This window comes from Leopardus geoffroyi, chromosome C3 (assembly GCF_018350155.1).
Source record: "Leopardus geoffroyi isolate Oge1 chromosome C3, O.geoffroyi_Oge1_pat1.0, whole genome shotgun sequence".
Classification (NCBI taxonomy): domain Eukaryota; kingdom Metazoa; phylum Chordata; class Mammalia; order Carnivora; family Felidae; genus Leopardus; species Leopardus geoffroyi.
Window position 1 is genome coordinate 35,998,165 of NC_059338.1, and position 14,983 is coordinate 36,013,147.

General features: G+C 50.8%; 1 protein-coding gene and 1 long non-coding RNA gene across 3 annotated transcripts in view; one reads left to right on the plus strand and one right to left on the minus strand.

The window, feature by feature from the left end:
- The window catches only part of LOC123584822, a 30,389-nt gene extending 20,270 nt beyond the window's left edge, over positions 1-10,119 (minus strand). Inside the window, exons 1-4 of the long non-coding RNA XR_006705695.1 lie at positions 8,847-10,119; positions 5,069-5,163; positions 2,472-2,554; positions 1,705-1,986 (exon numbers count right to left, since the gene is read on the minus strand). This is a non-coding gene — a long non-coding RNA (uncharacterized LOC123584822). The remainder of the gene's footprint in view (positions 1-1,704; positions 1,987-2,471; positions 2,555-5,068; positions 5,164-8,846) is intronic.
- Positions 8,139-14,983, plus strand: part of CAMK1G (calcium/calmodulin dependent protein kinase IG) — a 29,499-nt gene continuing 22,654 nt past the window's right edge. The window contains exons 1-2 of one of the 2 annotated variants that reach the window (XM_045452391.1): positions 8,139-8,346; positions 14,214-14,309. In XM_045452391.1, the coding sequence (XP_045308347.1) occupies positions 14,282-14,309 (28 nt within the window). In that variant the 5' untranslated portion in view covers positions 8,139-8,346; positions 14,214-14,281. The remainder of the gene's footprint in view (positions 8,347-14,213; positions 14,310-14,983) is intronic. The other variant, XM_045452392.1, reaches the window with a different exon arrangement.

Here is a 14,983-nt window from a genome sequence, read left to right on the forward strand (position 1 = left end):
AAGAGATCGGGTGTCTAAATCAAGCAATTTTTCCTTCCTTGGAAGCAAATTATTGCTGCTAAATTTTACTTATCGTCAGTTCTATTATTTAAATGTTCCGTCTCAGGAACAACGGCAGATGAGAAAACTAGGTAGTGATGTTGCTGGCAGCCTCAGGAGCCCTCCTCCACCTGCAAGCCTGGAATAGGGGAGGGACTGGGGCAGGAGAAGGGGTTCACTTGCCCTGGGCAAGTGTCTAGGGAGAGGAGGAAAAAGGAGGACTTTCTTGTTGCTATTTTCCCCAGGGACAATGGGGGCGGATACGTCCCCAGAATGCTGTCTAGCTCTCAGGTCCTAGCACCCCAGTTGTCCAAGAGTCCTGGTTGTCACCCTCCCATTATTAAGGAGAGGTTTTGTTTTTCGCTACCTCCCCACTTGTGACTAAGTCCGTAACTGGTGCATTCGTTGGACTTCACTGGGTGCTAGATTGCTCTAGACCACCCCTCCTTCTGGCAAAGACAGTTACCCCAAGAGGAGAAAGGACCTGTCACCTCTACAGGTGAGAGCTCACTGGACGTGGAAATCCTCTGTCCCGGCCACCTGGAACATGCATGCACGCTTGCCCATCGATGCAGACACTGCCTCTTTCTTGGCTCCCTGTCCCGCCTCCACCCCGCTCTCCTGAGCTGCCTTACTCTGCAGAGGCTCTAACTGAGTCATGCGCCCAAAAGGTCCTCTTCCTGAGTGCTTATCATTTTCCAAGCACTTCACCTACATTCTCTCATTTAATTCTCATGGCCCTCTTGTTGAGCAAAGTATCCCTCTATGCCCATTTGATGCATGAGAAACAGACGCAGAAATGTTGAAGAATTTGCCTGGGGATCACACTTCTAGTGATAAAGCACCCAAAATTCAATCCCAAGTCTGGTCTTGTGTCTGACTCGTAGGCTCTTCACTGTGGCTCTCCAAGATGTTTATATATTATAAAATTCCAAGGTCTATCCAGGAGTCACTTCTGAAGGTCAGCTATTCATTCAGTGGACAAAGTCTTCAACAGGCAAATCCTTCCAGAATGCCTGCTCTGCACTGGGCACCATAAGGACAGAGGAGATTAGTAGGTAGCGTCCTTAGTCCCATTGGGTCCTTTCCACACGGAAGAGGGAGAAGGAGGCTCAGTCATTATCTCTGGAAAGTTTCCAGAAGGCTGGCATCCTGAAGATGACTGGTCTGAGATGTCCCCCTCCTAAGGGACAATGGGCAGCAGAGGGAGGTGGGAGGAGGGGAGGACTGTCACTTCAGTGCCTGGCACATTGCCCACCCCCCATAGCAGACACTTGAAAAATACTTGCTAGTTCTTAGAATATGATAGATAAGAACAGCAATCACCACACAGAGCAAGAATATGGAGAATTTTGAGGCACGGCTTTTTTGAGAAAAGGTTGGTCAGAAAGAGTCCTGTCAAGAAAAAGATCTGTTTTCCCCCATTAGCCAGAGGGGTGGACACAGGCACCTGGTCTGGACAGAATGCTGTCACTAGAGGGCAGTGGCAGCTTGCTCTTGGGAGTGAAGGAGCCCTGAGTCCCTTCTCCCCCGAGAAGCCCAGAGCAATCCTGCTGCATTCTAACTCTGCCCTATGTGGGGGCAGGACCCGGAGGTGAGCGTGTGACTTTCAGCAGGGAACAAATGTAACCTTACTTTCCATGACTCATACAATCCTTTCCTTACCTGGGACACCGACAGTAGAGAGACTCATGGGGTGGATTGACATCATTAGCCCAATTCGACAGATGAGAACAGGAAGATCCTTGAGGTTTAAACTCTGCCCAGTTTGCCTGGCTAATAAGGACACCGTGGGAACAAATGATAGATTCCCTAAACCCCAGTTCGGGGACAATTCCAGGGCCTTTGCGAACAGAGTAAAGTGGGCTAAATTCTTTAGTGAAATTCTCACTTCATAATTTTCCCTTTGTCAGCCATTTCCTTTGTTATTTGTTCATTCCCTGGAGGCTTAGGAAGAGACAGAAAAAGGAAATTAAAATCAAAGAGGACAATCAGGTACTTTGTCAGTAGCCTTGATAAAAGTTTGGAACATATTTTCCGCCAAGTGATACTCAGGATCACCCACTCATTGCACTTGACCCCCTCCCATCCCCACTGTTTTTCAAGGTCACGTGCTGGTGACCATGGAGAGTCGTGACTGATTCCTCCAGTCGTGGACAGAGAAATACACGCAGATAATGTTGGATACAGAGGAGAAAGGTTCTACAGTCTCTGCTGGGGCTCTCACATGGGAACTGACTAGGTCATCAGCCAAAAATCTGAAGCCAGGCTCATAGGCTTTGTCCCTTACCCCACTTATTCCTGGAACATGGCATATACAAAGGCTGGGCTCATTTGGGAATGTGACTCAAAGCAACGGAGACGGTAGATTCTTTTGGCACAGAGACACAGAGCGAACATGTGAGGAGGGGATCGGGTGAAAATCTACTCACCTTGTAGACATCCAACCGCAAGAACCAACGGGATGCCTGCCCCACCCAGGGTAGGGCGAGATACAGCTGAATGTCTGCTGAACCTTGGCAGGGGTGGAGGAGAAAGGCAGAAAGATCTAAGGACAGGGTATACAGGGTGAAGGAGTTATCGGAGAAAGGAGAAGAAAGAGAAAGTTCAGATGGAATGAGCTGACACACCCTCCCTCGGTGGAGGGGCCATGCGGAAGTACCCAGAGATCCTGACTGACCAGCCCACCCCTGACACTCAACTCTCTGTGTCCTCTAAAGAAATCGGAAGCTGCGGCACAAACCAGAAGGCATGGCTGTTTGAATATATATTCTTTGGGTTCTGCGTGTGTGTAGGGGCAGCCGATGGTAAACCCATTACGAATGCACCTCCTTCTGCTGTTAATAGTGTCAAACTCAGGACACAGCAGAAAACCCTTCTTTTAGGTCTTATTCTGCCCTTCGATCTTTCAGACCCCTTGTGGAACTTGCTTTGCACCAGGTGATATGCTAGTACGGAGGTCACTGAAGCATGGTTTCTACGCTTAGAGAGCTCGTCACTACTGGACAACCCTGACATGTGGCAGACCGGTTTCCACCCAGTGGAGCAGGGTGCGTGCGGTTGCAGAGTTGGGCTCAGAGAACATCCATTTTGCCTGTGCCCGGGGAAGAGTGATCAGGGGAGGAGACTTCTTAACGGTCCGGCTCAAACGAAAAGATGAGCGCATCGCAGGCTGCGGGAACAATGTAGACCAAGCGGCGTCTATTCCCGGAAGTACTAGAAATCTGGTGTCTTATTTTTAAAACAAATAAACACGAAAGTAGCAAGTATTACGTTGATTCATGCCTGCATGCCAGCCTGTCGGTACCGTCCTACAATTTCCACTTCCTCCCTCTCGCCCCCACTTTGGGTGCCCATTCCATTCTCTCTTATCCAACTTCAAATTGGAAATGTGTTACGAAATAAGTGGTGTTTGTTCTTTGGTGGCCTTCTCCCCTCTCATTACTCTGCCTGTCATACTTTCAAGGCCTTGGACAACGTTTCTTTTCTTGCTTCACCAGCTGCATTTGGGGCATCTTTCCCTTTTGCTCTTACTGCCCAGTAACAATGCACTTCTCTCTGTCTCTCCAGTAGGCATGGCTCCTTTCTACCTCAGGCCTTTCCACAAGCTGTTCTTTTGCTTAACTTTTCACGTAGTTAGTTCTTCTTCCTTCTGAGTCCAGTTTGAAAGTCACTGTCTCCGGGCTTGGTAAGGTCCCCTAACACATATTTTCACAGTGCCCTAAACTGTTCATAGTACTTACTGCATTTGTGATGATCTGTATTTGTTTAAAATCTGACTCCACGGCTAGAATGCAAGACTCATTAGGGAAGAAATTGCTTATCTTATTTGTTACTGTATGTTTGGAGCCCAAAATATTGCCCAAAACAGAGTAATTGCTTAATAAATATTTGTTGCAGGAATGAATGGAAGGATGGATGGACGGAAGGATGGATGGACAGATGGACAGATGGATGGAGGTTGCTTTCCCTTCCCTTTTCCACCCTGGCACCTCATTATGTCTTGTCATCATTTGGTTATCCAAAAAGCTCAATCTGGAGGTCTAATCAAACATAAACGAGAGTGCAGACCAATGCTCTTTGAAAGAAAAACATTGTTCTGTTCTCATGAGCACACCTCCCTTGTCTCCTCCTTACCCCAAACCATAAGAGGACTCCTTGCTTTGTTCAGTTGAAGGGTAAGCATGACCACATGGGAGCAGTGGAGGTGGGCACCCAGTGAGTACACTTGGTCACTTCTCCCTTTGTTGACATCCCCTGTGACAAGCTCAGATGCACACGTCACTTTAGGTGAGAGAAGGATGCTTCCTGGTGAGAACGGGCCTTCCTTCTCCTCTCCTCTACCCCTTTGGTTCAGACCTGCATCTCCGTGACAGTAGAGCCTCCCTGCTGACTTTCTAGTCTCTAATTTCTCCCCAGTTCTGGCACCCCGACATTGGTATGTGGCAAACATCCTTGCTTAAGAATCTACAGTGCAGATGGGGCGCCTGGGTGGCTCAGTTGGCTAAGCGTCTGACTCCAGCTCAGGTCATGATCTCACAGTTGGTGAGTTTGAGCCCCGCATCGGGCTCTGTGCTGACAGCTCAGAGCTTAGAACCTGCTTTGGATTCTGTCTCCCTCTCTCTCTGCCCTTCCCCTGCTCACGCTCTGTCTCTCTTTCTCTCTCTCTCTCAAAAATAAATAAACTTTAAAAAAAAAAATCTACAGTGCCTCTACTGCCTCACAGCCAAGTCCAAAGCCTCAGTCAGGCTGCTCAAACACCCTCCTGGGCCAGCCTTGTCCCCCATGCACTTGTCTCCCGTGCACTGCAGGGCCACCCTGTCATTTCCAGCATGCATCTTACATATTCCAGCCTCTGTATTTTCCCAAACCCCACCCCACCCACCACATCTCCCACATCCGGTCCTAGTCACCTTTAAGGACCAGGCTGACTTCCGTGACACTTTTCCATGAAACCGTTCCTAACGCCTCCAACCCCCAGCTCTCCTGCCAAGGCCCCGTCCCTGGGGACAATGTGAGGTAATAGTACCTGATGCAGCTGTTGATTCATCTCCAGTTGTTTTCTATGCCTTGCCTCCTCTACTGGGCACAGAGTTGGTGTTGAATAAACACTCAGTTGGACTGCTGATTAGAGAAACCATAGAGACAAGGCCATTAAAAGAATCTGAACCAGACAACGTTGCAAGGATGTGTGAGTGTGCACATGCATGTATATGTGCTGAAGTACACATGCATTCTCACGCCCCAGTCTCTCTTCTACCTCCCTGGAACACATCCCTGAATGGATGCCCCTCCAGTTCTCTAGCCACCTGTGCTACTGCTCCAGCCATGGATTCTTTGCCCCTGCTCCCGGCCTCTGATGTCCATCATATGGCCTGGTCAGTACCTGCGAGGACATCTACCTTTGGAACTCAGCATAAAGAGGTAACACTTTGTCCCATGGCGCCCAACATGGAACCCATTTCTATTTCCACAGCTGAGAATTCATCTCTGGCTCTGTGGCTCACCAAGGCCAGCAGTGCGCAGGTGGATGGAAGGAAAGGGGAAGAAGAGGGAGGGTTCCAGGGGGCTGGTGCTGACCAGCAAGCAGTTCCTTGCCCAATTCAAACTTGTATCAGCGCACATTACGTAGCACAGACGTGGCTGGTTCGTGTGCTTGGACAGCAGTTCTAGGAGTGTAGAGTCTGGGTCTGGTTTTGTGTCCCCAGTACCTAGTACGTGGTCAGTGTTGATAAACATTTAAGGAATGAGTGCATGCGTGCCTGTGCTGAAGAAGACTTCAGTCCCCTATGGAGATAAACTTTCTAACACATGTTGATGCCCAAGGGCATTACTTGACTGTTTCAAGCTGTGATGAACTCCCCAGTTCCAGTGTTCAGACAGGAGGAAGACAGCTGCTGGACAGGGACACTGTACCCAGGGAATCTAAGTGGTGGCAACACAGGCTAAAATTCAAGGCAGAAAAAGATTAAGGACGACGAAGAGCTGTAGACAAAGTTTTGGGAACCGCACAGAGGAAGGAGTGACTAGTTGCAAGGAAGTCAGGAAATCATGGAAGGCTTCGCGGATGAGATAGTATTTGATGAGGATTTTAAAAATCTATAGCATTTCCATAGGCAGAGAAGGAGGAAAGGGCATTCTATATTGATAGACCAGTACAAGCGAAGGTCAGGAGCATTGGGTAAAGCGGTGTGTCAGAAATCAGGGTCTCGGATGCAAAGCTAGAGAGTTAGCTGGGTGGATGGAGGGACTCAAGGGAGAGAGGACAGTTTTGTGCCAGATCCTAGAATGCCTTCAGTGATAGGCCAAGGTGTTTGGACTTTATCCTGTAGGTAATAGATCTTTTTTTTTTTGAGGTAAAAGCAATATGTTTTCTTGAGATAATTCTAGCAAGAATGAAAGTTGGATTGGAGGGAAAACAGTATTAGTCCACATTTACTGAGTCTTTATCATCTGCTAGTTACTGTTCCAAGCAACTGGCATTCTGTCTCACTCCACCCTACCAGCGTATGAAATAAGTTCACAAATTATCCCATTTCACAGGTGGGGAAACTGAGGCACAGAGAGGTTAAGTCACTTGTCCAAGGCCACACATCCTGTCAGCGGACAACCCAGGAGTCTAACCTAGAAGACTTCTCCAGAGCCACTTTTAGGTATCTCAATTGGCCACCTCCCCCAGGGACCAGTTAGAGCCTAATCTATCGCAATGGTACCAGAGAGAGGAGAAGGAGGGCCTGAATTAAAATTGTAGCAATGAAGATATAAAAGAGGCAGCATTTACTTACTTTTTGTGTGAAAAGGATAGCAGGGAATATCTATATCTATCTATTTATAGCTATATCTATATTCTATATTCTACAGAATATATTCTATATTCTTTTACTTGCATCCACATGAAATACTGGAGTGATAGACAAGAAACTAATAAGAGTGGCCACCTATAGAGGGCAGGGCGGGTGGGGGGTGGGTGGGTGGGAAAGGGTGGATGGAAAGGTGAAACACCTCAATGCATGTCTTTTATTTCTTTATTTTTATTTGTTGATATATGTCTTTTAATATAGTTCTGATTTCTGGCCCCTATGAATGTGTTATTTGTTCAAAAAACACAAACGAGTTTACAAAATTGAAAAGGCACAATTTAAAAGCTGATTTAAAGGAGCGATTAAAAGTGCATAACAGCTGATTGGATTTGGAAGGCAATGAAAGAGACAACACAGTCAAAGAAAGTGACTGAGACCCTACCTTGAGTGTTTGGGAAGATGCAGGGGGAGAGGCATCTGAAGAAAGCTCTTACACGTTCAGGATTATTTGTGGATGGAGTTGGACATCTGGATGTCAAGGTTAAGGTCAACAACCCAGACGGGGGTGTTGACTTGGGACATTCACATGACGATGGTAACAGACTCTGTGAGTGGATGTTAGGATTAAGGGAAGAGGAGGGAAAGAGAAAGCAAAGGGCAAAAGACGGAAGTTCAAGGAAACTTCACGGAAAGGAAGAGCCCAAAGGAGGCTGAGAGGGTCAAGAGCAGGATGGAGAGGTGAGTAGGGGGGAACAGAGTCAGCTAGAGTTTCCAGAGGAAAGGGAATGATCTCCTAAGGTCTAATGGGGTAGGACTGAAAAGAGGATGGTAGGTTTTGGGATCCGGATGCTATGCTTCTAGAAACAGGGGACAGATGATAGATCAGAGAGTTGGGGTGGGGCGATGCAACAGAGGGTCCCCCTGCTTCTCTTCCCATTCTGTAAGAGACAACTGGACACAGAGCGGTCTTCAGTCCCTACATTTCGATCCAAGTAGATATCCTCTTGGTCGGGAAGGTGTTTTTAGACAACACTCCGGCAACTGAGTGGTTAAAAAAGAAACTGAGGCAGGCAGCCCTAGAAAGCTTCTCTAATGTTCTGTTATCACCCCATCCAGGCCAATGGAAACCAGTAATTTGCAGTTTTGTTGCTGCTTTTTCTTCTTGCTCCCTTGCCATTACACACATCAATGCAAACACAATTACACACAGGCACACACACGCACAGAGGGCATAAAAGGGCCCTCTGCAAAAGCATTTTTCTGGATCGGACTCAACGCTGCTTGGAGGGAGGGAAAGCAAAGCAGAGGAAAGGCAGGAGAGACGCAAGCCACCATAGCTACTTTTCCTCCCCTTTAAGACTGCCTGGTTACGGTCCTGGGAAAGAAAACCCCTGCATTCCTCCCCTTTAATTCGGTTTATTGTTAAAGCGCTGGAGCAGCTAATCCTCACAGACCTGTAGGAGCTGGAGTAGGAGCACCGGGAGCACCATTCCTTCCGAGTCTTCAGGTAAGATGAACCTGACTCTTTTCTCGGTTTTAGGAGGTTTCCTTGCTTAAGGGGAGGCATGTGGCACCTAGGGATGTGGCAGAAGAGCCACCTTTGCAAGCAACTTGGGTATTCTATTCATTTCTGCCCCATTTCCAGGCTTGCCTGACTCTCGTGGTATCAAGGGTAAGTTGTAGCTGCCTTGGAAAATAAGTCTGAACGGGGCCCGGGTGGAACCTCCATGCAGAGCCATCTGCCATCACTTCGGGGTTGGCTTCAGGGGGAACCTTTTGCACTTCTGGGCAGGGAAAGGGGGGCAAAATATCTGTGTATGTCCCTCCTGCAATGCCCGCCTGCAGGCTGCATTCTAGGGACAATCCTCAGGGCTCTGTGGCTGGGAGGGGCTGTCTGTCTGCGGGGGTGTCAGGACCTCCAGCGAGCCTGCAACCCTGCCTCCTGCTCAACCTTCATCTCTTAACCTCTCTGACCCCATCTGTCAAGGAGCAATGCGTTCTGCCTACCTGTCTGGGCTGTCGTGAGCATTAAGAGAGCCAGTGGGCAGAAAAGGCAGTTTGTAAACAGCCTGTGGCTCTGCAAACCCCAGGAAAGCGGGCCAGCCTCAGTCCCTCCTGGCGGGGTCCACCGCCAGGCGCCAGCTCCACGTCCCGCCTGGGCAGCTTCAGGATGCAGAACTCATTGCTGTCAGTCACGAGACTGCTCCTTCACCTTCCCCAGGGGCGCTTCTGTCTCCCTTCCGTCTTGAAACTTCCCCAGTTGCGCTGGCAGGTGAAGACGTTAAAAGAAGCTCTGATTGCTCCACCACCCCCATCCGCACTGTGGCCCCTTCTCTCCACGTAACTTTGACGCACAAACATTAACCCCGAAGCTCCCGGAGGCAGCGGCCAGGGCTCGCGCTTGGTCTGGCGGTAGTGCATGGCTGGCCAGCGGCTTGCTCTGGAGCCAGATAAACTGATCATGAGAAAAATCTCTGAGGAGGGTCAAAGAGTCGAGCGGGGTTCTCCTGGGTAAGGAGACGATCTTTCCCAGATCAGAGGCCGGAAACAGCCCAGCCCCGGGCAGTTCTTTTGACCCACGCTTAACCCGGGGCCAAAGATGAGCTCCAATAGGCCATGACACAAAGTGCTTAGTAATACCTGGTATGGGAACTGCGCTTTACAGTTTATAATGTGCTTTTAAGCTACTGGCTTTAGGGCAAGCCCATCGAGCTGGTGGGGCAAGTAATAGTTCTCCCTTAGTATGGATGAGACTCAAAGAGGCTTGCCTGGGGTTGCAAAGCTGGATATTGGTGGTATCCGGTTAATGACGGTGGCGTTTGACCCCAGAACTTCTGACATCATCAGTGACCTCTCCATGATACCACAGATAGCTATGGTGTATGGGATGGGGGACAGGTGTGGATGTGCGTGTGTATTAAGAGCACTCCTGAGAGAGACGGGGCAAAACTTGGGGAAAGAAGCCTGAGGTCCGAGCGACAAGAGGTTTGAGCTGGAGGCAGGAGAGGCAGTAGATGGCCCGGCCTCAGTGCCTTTCTCAGATCATCCAAGTCACGTGTTCCCCGGGGGGCTTGGTCAGGAGCTGGGTGCTGGGGTTGCATGAAAGCACCCCAAGGGTGAAGCCCGGTAAGTGAAATCGGATAATCACCTCCAGGAGAGAGGCAACAGGTTTTGTGGTGGCTCTCTGATGGACGGGGGCTCCCAGGCCAGCTCTGTCACATACTATCTGATTTGGGGCATCCTGCTCAACATTCCTAGCCATCAGCACCGCAGCTACCGAACGGGCTTCATGACACCTCCCCTAAAGGTGACAGTGAGGCCGAGGGGAGGAGGGGAGGCAGGTGAGGCGCCCGCAAGGTGCGGCTGCCAGCGCTCAGCAGGCACCCTGCGAGGCCGGGGAGCACTTGGAGGCAGGGGGCTGGGACAGGAAATACTCCCCACCCCACCCCAGGCAGAGAGCGCCGCCCTCGAACCCTCTCCCGCGCTCACACACGCGCACGAGGCTAGAATAAGCGCCCCGCTCAGCGCGTGCGGTGCGGGCCCCCCCCCACCCCGGCGCCGCCAGCCCGCCCAGTGAATGAGCTGCAGCATGAATGAGACGGCGGCCGCGCGCGCCGCTACAACCGCCTGCGCGCCCCCGCGGTCACCGGCGTGGGGGCTGGGGGCTTGGGGGCTGGAGCCCGGCGGCAAGTGCCCCGCCCCGCCCCGCCCCGCGAGCGCTGCGGGGCCAGCCGGTCAAGCCCGAGTCCCGCCCGGGAGGCAGGGCTGGTCCCGCAGAGCATCCCGCCACAGATCGCCTCGTGCACCCCTTCCCAGGGCGGACCGTGCCTGGCGGTGCCTGGAAGGAGCCCTGCACCTGCACGGAGGACGCACCTCTTGCACGGGTCTGGCTTTAAGGGCCGCGTGTGGCAGATACACAGTCACCACCATTCCCCCTGGAAACTCCTTAGAAAGGTGCCCCAGAGAGACCAGCATAAACCCTTCCCAGGCAGCTTCCCAGTGTGGCCTCAGAGCTCTCTTCTGCTGGTTCGGTACCAGATGAAGTAGTGGGTTTGCATTTCAAGACCGTGCTGTATGAAAAATTAGATACTTTCCAACACTTTAAAATCACCGTGAGATGAGATGTCCACACGGTGAGACGCACTTGGGAGCTGAGACCAGTTAGGGAGCAGTCGATTCACATCTCCTCCTGCGTGTTCACCTCTATTTAAAGTGCTTTTGTTTTCCTCTCTTTCCCGGCCGGCCGGTGCATGGTGTTTAATTCATGTGCCTATAATGCGGACCCGCTGCATGGCATCGTCGAGGCTGCAGAATGATTCTGTTGTGCCCACTGACGCCACGGGAGTGCTGAGAACTAGAGCAGGGATCATTACTCCCGTGCAGCAGATGAGGAAACTGAGGCCCCCTGTGCTTAGGAGCACATCGGGAATCAGGAGCACCCCCTACTCTCTCCAGTGACTCCTATGTGTTGACCTCTCAGCCACTAAGTGAAGCCTTGGAGCGTGTTCTTCATTTATTTTATAAGAGGCACACGGTAAACCTTAGGCAACATGTGGATTCTGGCTGGTCACTGCAGCAGGACGGACTTGGTTAAACGTAAATGTGGGTTTGAGCCTGAAATAAACTGCAGGAGGCAGTTGAAAAACATCCTTCCTCCGTGATTTTGTGAACAGAAACTGGCACGCAGAGTTGGCCCGTGAGACGCAGGCCTAGTGGGAGCACTGGGGATGGAGTCCATACTCCTCAGAGGTTCTGTTCTGCCAGAAGTCTCCAGGAGGCTTGCAGGTTCGGGGCTTGGGCTCTGGAAAACTGACCAGCCACTTGAGCTGCAGCCCATGAACTGGGCCTGACAGCCACCCAGGCCCAGCTATATGCCTGTGACCTCATGAAGTGGTATGGCTGAGGGCAGCAGACTGCTGGAAATTTCTTATGGCTAAAACAAATGGAGAATCACAGAGTATCAGAAATAGCCAGTCACCCCATTTTCCAAAGTAAGCTTGGGCAACCCTGGAGTCCCTGGATGCTAGCAGATGTCACAAAAGGAAAGTTTCACAATCTCATAACTTTGGGGCATGACAGGTTAAACAGCATTAACCGAGGGTGTGTAATAGTCCTCAGAGCCTTTCATAAGCTAATATGGGTCGTGAATCTTTAAAGAAGGGGCAGCAAACCCGCTTTGCACACAAAGAATCTTCTGGGACTAGTATTTTAAAAAACAAACTTCAGGAAACCTTTGTTCCAATCTCTTTTCACTAAAGAGAAATGTGGAAGCCCAGAGATGTACAGTGACTTCCCTGGGGCTGCACAGCTTCTCCGTACCAAATCAAAACTGGAACCAGAACTTGAGCTCTTTCTAATGTCCCTCTCAATCCAAAGGATGACGCAAAGTCCAATATGGGCCAGAGCCCAGGAGATGGGGGGGGGGGGTGGGAATCAGGGCAAGGAAACAACCCAGCTTTAGCCTTTCAGCCCCTTATAACCACACAATTTATACATTGCCATGGCTCCATGTGCCCCAGCCTGGAGGCCGAGAGCACACTCTTATTAAAGATGATCCAACTGATAACCTCCCTCCCAAGACCCACAGGCCCTTCTGAGTCATGCTCCCAAGAAATGGAAAGCCCTGTATGCAGACCATAAAGCGGTCTCAGGGTGGCCTGGTTCCACTGAGGTCAGTAAAAGAGCCACACATGCCTCACCATGCCCCAGAGTGACTTATACCTGCTTGCTCAGAAGCCCCAAGTGAGAGCATAAGCAAAGGTACAGTGACTCTTCCCCTAGGTAGAGTTGAGAGCCATTATCTGTGGGTTGAAGGCTCCAGACATGCTGCTCCAAAATCCCCTCCTTCCCTGTCCCCATCTCCTCTAGGTTGCTCCTGTCCACTTTAGGAACCCTACTGTGGCTTTGGGAAACACATGGAGTTGAATTGAATTGAATTGAATTGAATTGAATTGAATTGAATGCCTGGCATCTTTGGGGACTGGTGATGGCAATGAGGAGGTCATTGAAAATAAGCCTCATCTGCCTTAGAGTTCTGTCTGGTGCTAGTGTTGTTCCTGTGACCAAATGGAGCATGGGAAGGAGAGAGGGGCAGTGATGCTCCATGAAGGAAGCATGAGAAGGGCACCTGCCTCCTGGGCTCACAGCCCGAGCATCTCTCAGCAGCACCTCATAAACAGCCAGGCTGGATGCCACCACGGATCACATAGCCTGTCCCCAGAAGCACCAGAAAGGGCTGCATTCAGAGGCGGCATCCAGCCCAGGGCTACCCTTTAGGAAGAACTTTTCCCTCTGCAAGCTCCTCCCCAGCTGTGTCCCCCAACAGACCAGGAAGACCATCTCAAAAAACTACGAGTGAGCACGACCTAGGAGCCAGGTGCTGCCCTAGGCCCAGGGGAGACAAGGAGATGGGCAAGGTCTGGTCCACATGGAGTTACTTTCTAGTGAGGATATGACCTCACACAAAGGAACAGGAGAGTTTCAGATTGTCATAGGTCTTGCTGCAATGTCCTAAATGGAGCCTCGCTGAGAGAACTTTAGAGAGGAGGCCCTACTGCCTTTTCTTCCCCAAGTACAGGTCTTCTTGCTGAAGGTCTGTTTCTAGAGCAAGGTAAGGAATCTGTCTTCCCACCTTGCACTAAGCCATTTTAAGTCCAACTCCCTGATCAACCCACCTGGGCTCTCCTCTTCACTAAATCGCGAATCAAATGCATGCTGGACCTTGGTGTATGCCAGGCTCACTACTAGGCACTAGGGATTCCAGTTGAGGAACACACGTCCCCTGCCCTGGAAGCACTCACAGCCTGGTGAGGGCCTTTCACACGTCCGCCGTCAATCTGCAACTGACATCTGAACCGCTTTGGCTCCGAGCAATGAGCAGTGTGTGCATTCGTTTGCCGCTCCCCTGGACTGGTCCGTGTTTTTAGTTGCTTATGTACATACCTAGGCTTGGTCTTTCCACCTTGATCGGAAGAACTTTTAAAGGTAGCTTCCTATCATAGAAATGTCCGTGTTTAGTGCCCTAGGTACACAGGAGGTACTCAATAAACGCTTGTTGATTGAAGAAGTGTTACCCTCACAATTCAAAGATGGCCCCATGAGTAAGGTTGTTTCCTTTGCCTGGAGTCATTTTCGCAAAATATCCCTGAGGGTCTTGCCCTGTTGAGGGAGCGGGGGGGTCATGGATGCCAACCCCCACCGCGACCCCCAGCTACACGTGGGAAATCAGCTGTAACCCTGCAGTGGCTGTTCCTGAGCTTTGAAGCCCAGTGGAAGTCTTGGCCCGAAAGAGAGAGGTACAAGTGCTTTGGGAACAAATAACAGCAATATTGGGGCTTCAACCTTCTCAGTATGTGTTTTCTTTTCCTCTGAAAGAACCTAGATTACAGGAGTCAGGGGAGAAGGGGGAGGACTTCAACGGAAAGAAGCAGGACGCGGAAACAATGTGGGCTGCCCCTCTAGGAGCCCAAGGTTAGACCTTCACCGCGCGGGGCACGGGGCCTGAGGACTTCTCTGAGGTCCGGGAGGGGCGGGAACGACCGGGGGTTTCAGATCCGGGCCCCCCGAGTTTTCCACGTTGCTCTGAAGATGGAACTAAATTGTTGGGATTGAGTGTATGGGAGGAGGGGTGGGCGGGAAAGATGTTTTCTTATAGCCTGGCTTAGCTAAGAATACTATGTTTTTAAGCTATTTAAGAGAGATGGGAGAGAGGGAACGGGGAGTACAGATCTGCTAGTGAGGTGGTTGGGGGAGCCTCCCTGAGGGCGGGCCGTCATTCCACGGGGCTCCAGCAGGGGGAGTCATGAACGCCCAGCCGATGGTCCCCGAGCTGGAAAGAAGATTCTTGATTGGCTCCTTACCTGGAAAAGCAGCACCCCGCCCCCAGCCCTGCGGGTCTGTGGAGGGGAGAGAGACAGGGAGACCAACAGACTGACCCTCTTGATATGGCTCCTTTTAACGTCCACCCCTTTGCCCTCACCCCTTACATTCTTCAAGACTTCCCAGCTGCAGTGTATTCAATAAGAAGCACTTGGTCCGAGCCCAGATGCTAACCAGTCTGATAAGTGGAAGCTGCCAGATTTGGGGCTAAGAATCTGCAGAATGGTATCTAGCTAAAGATAGCCCTCTATTCTAATATTTCATCT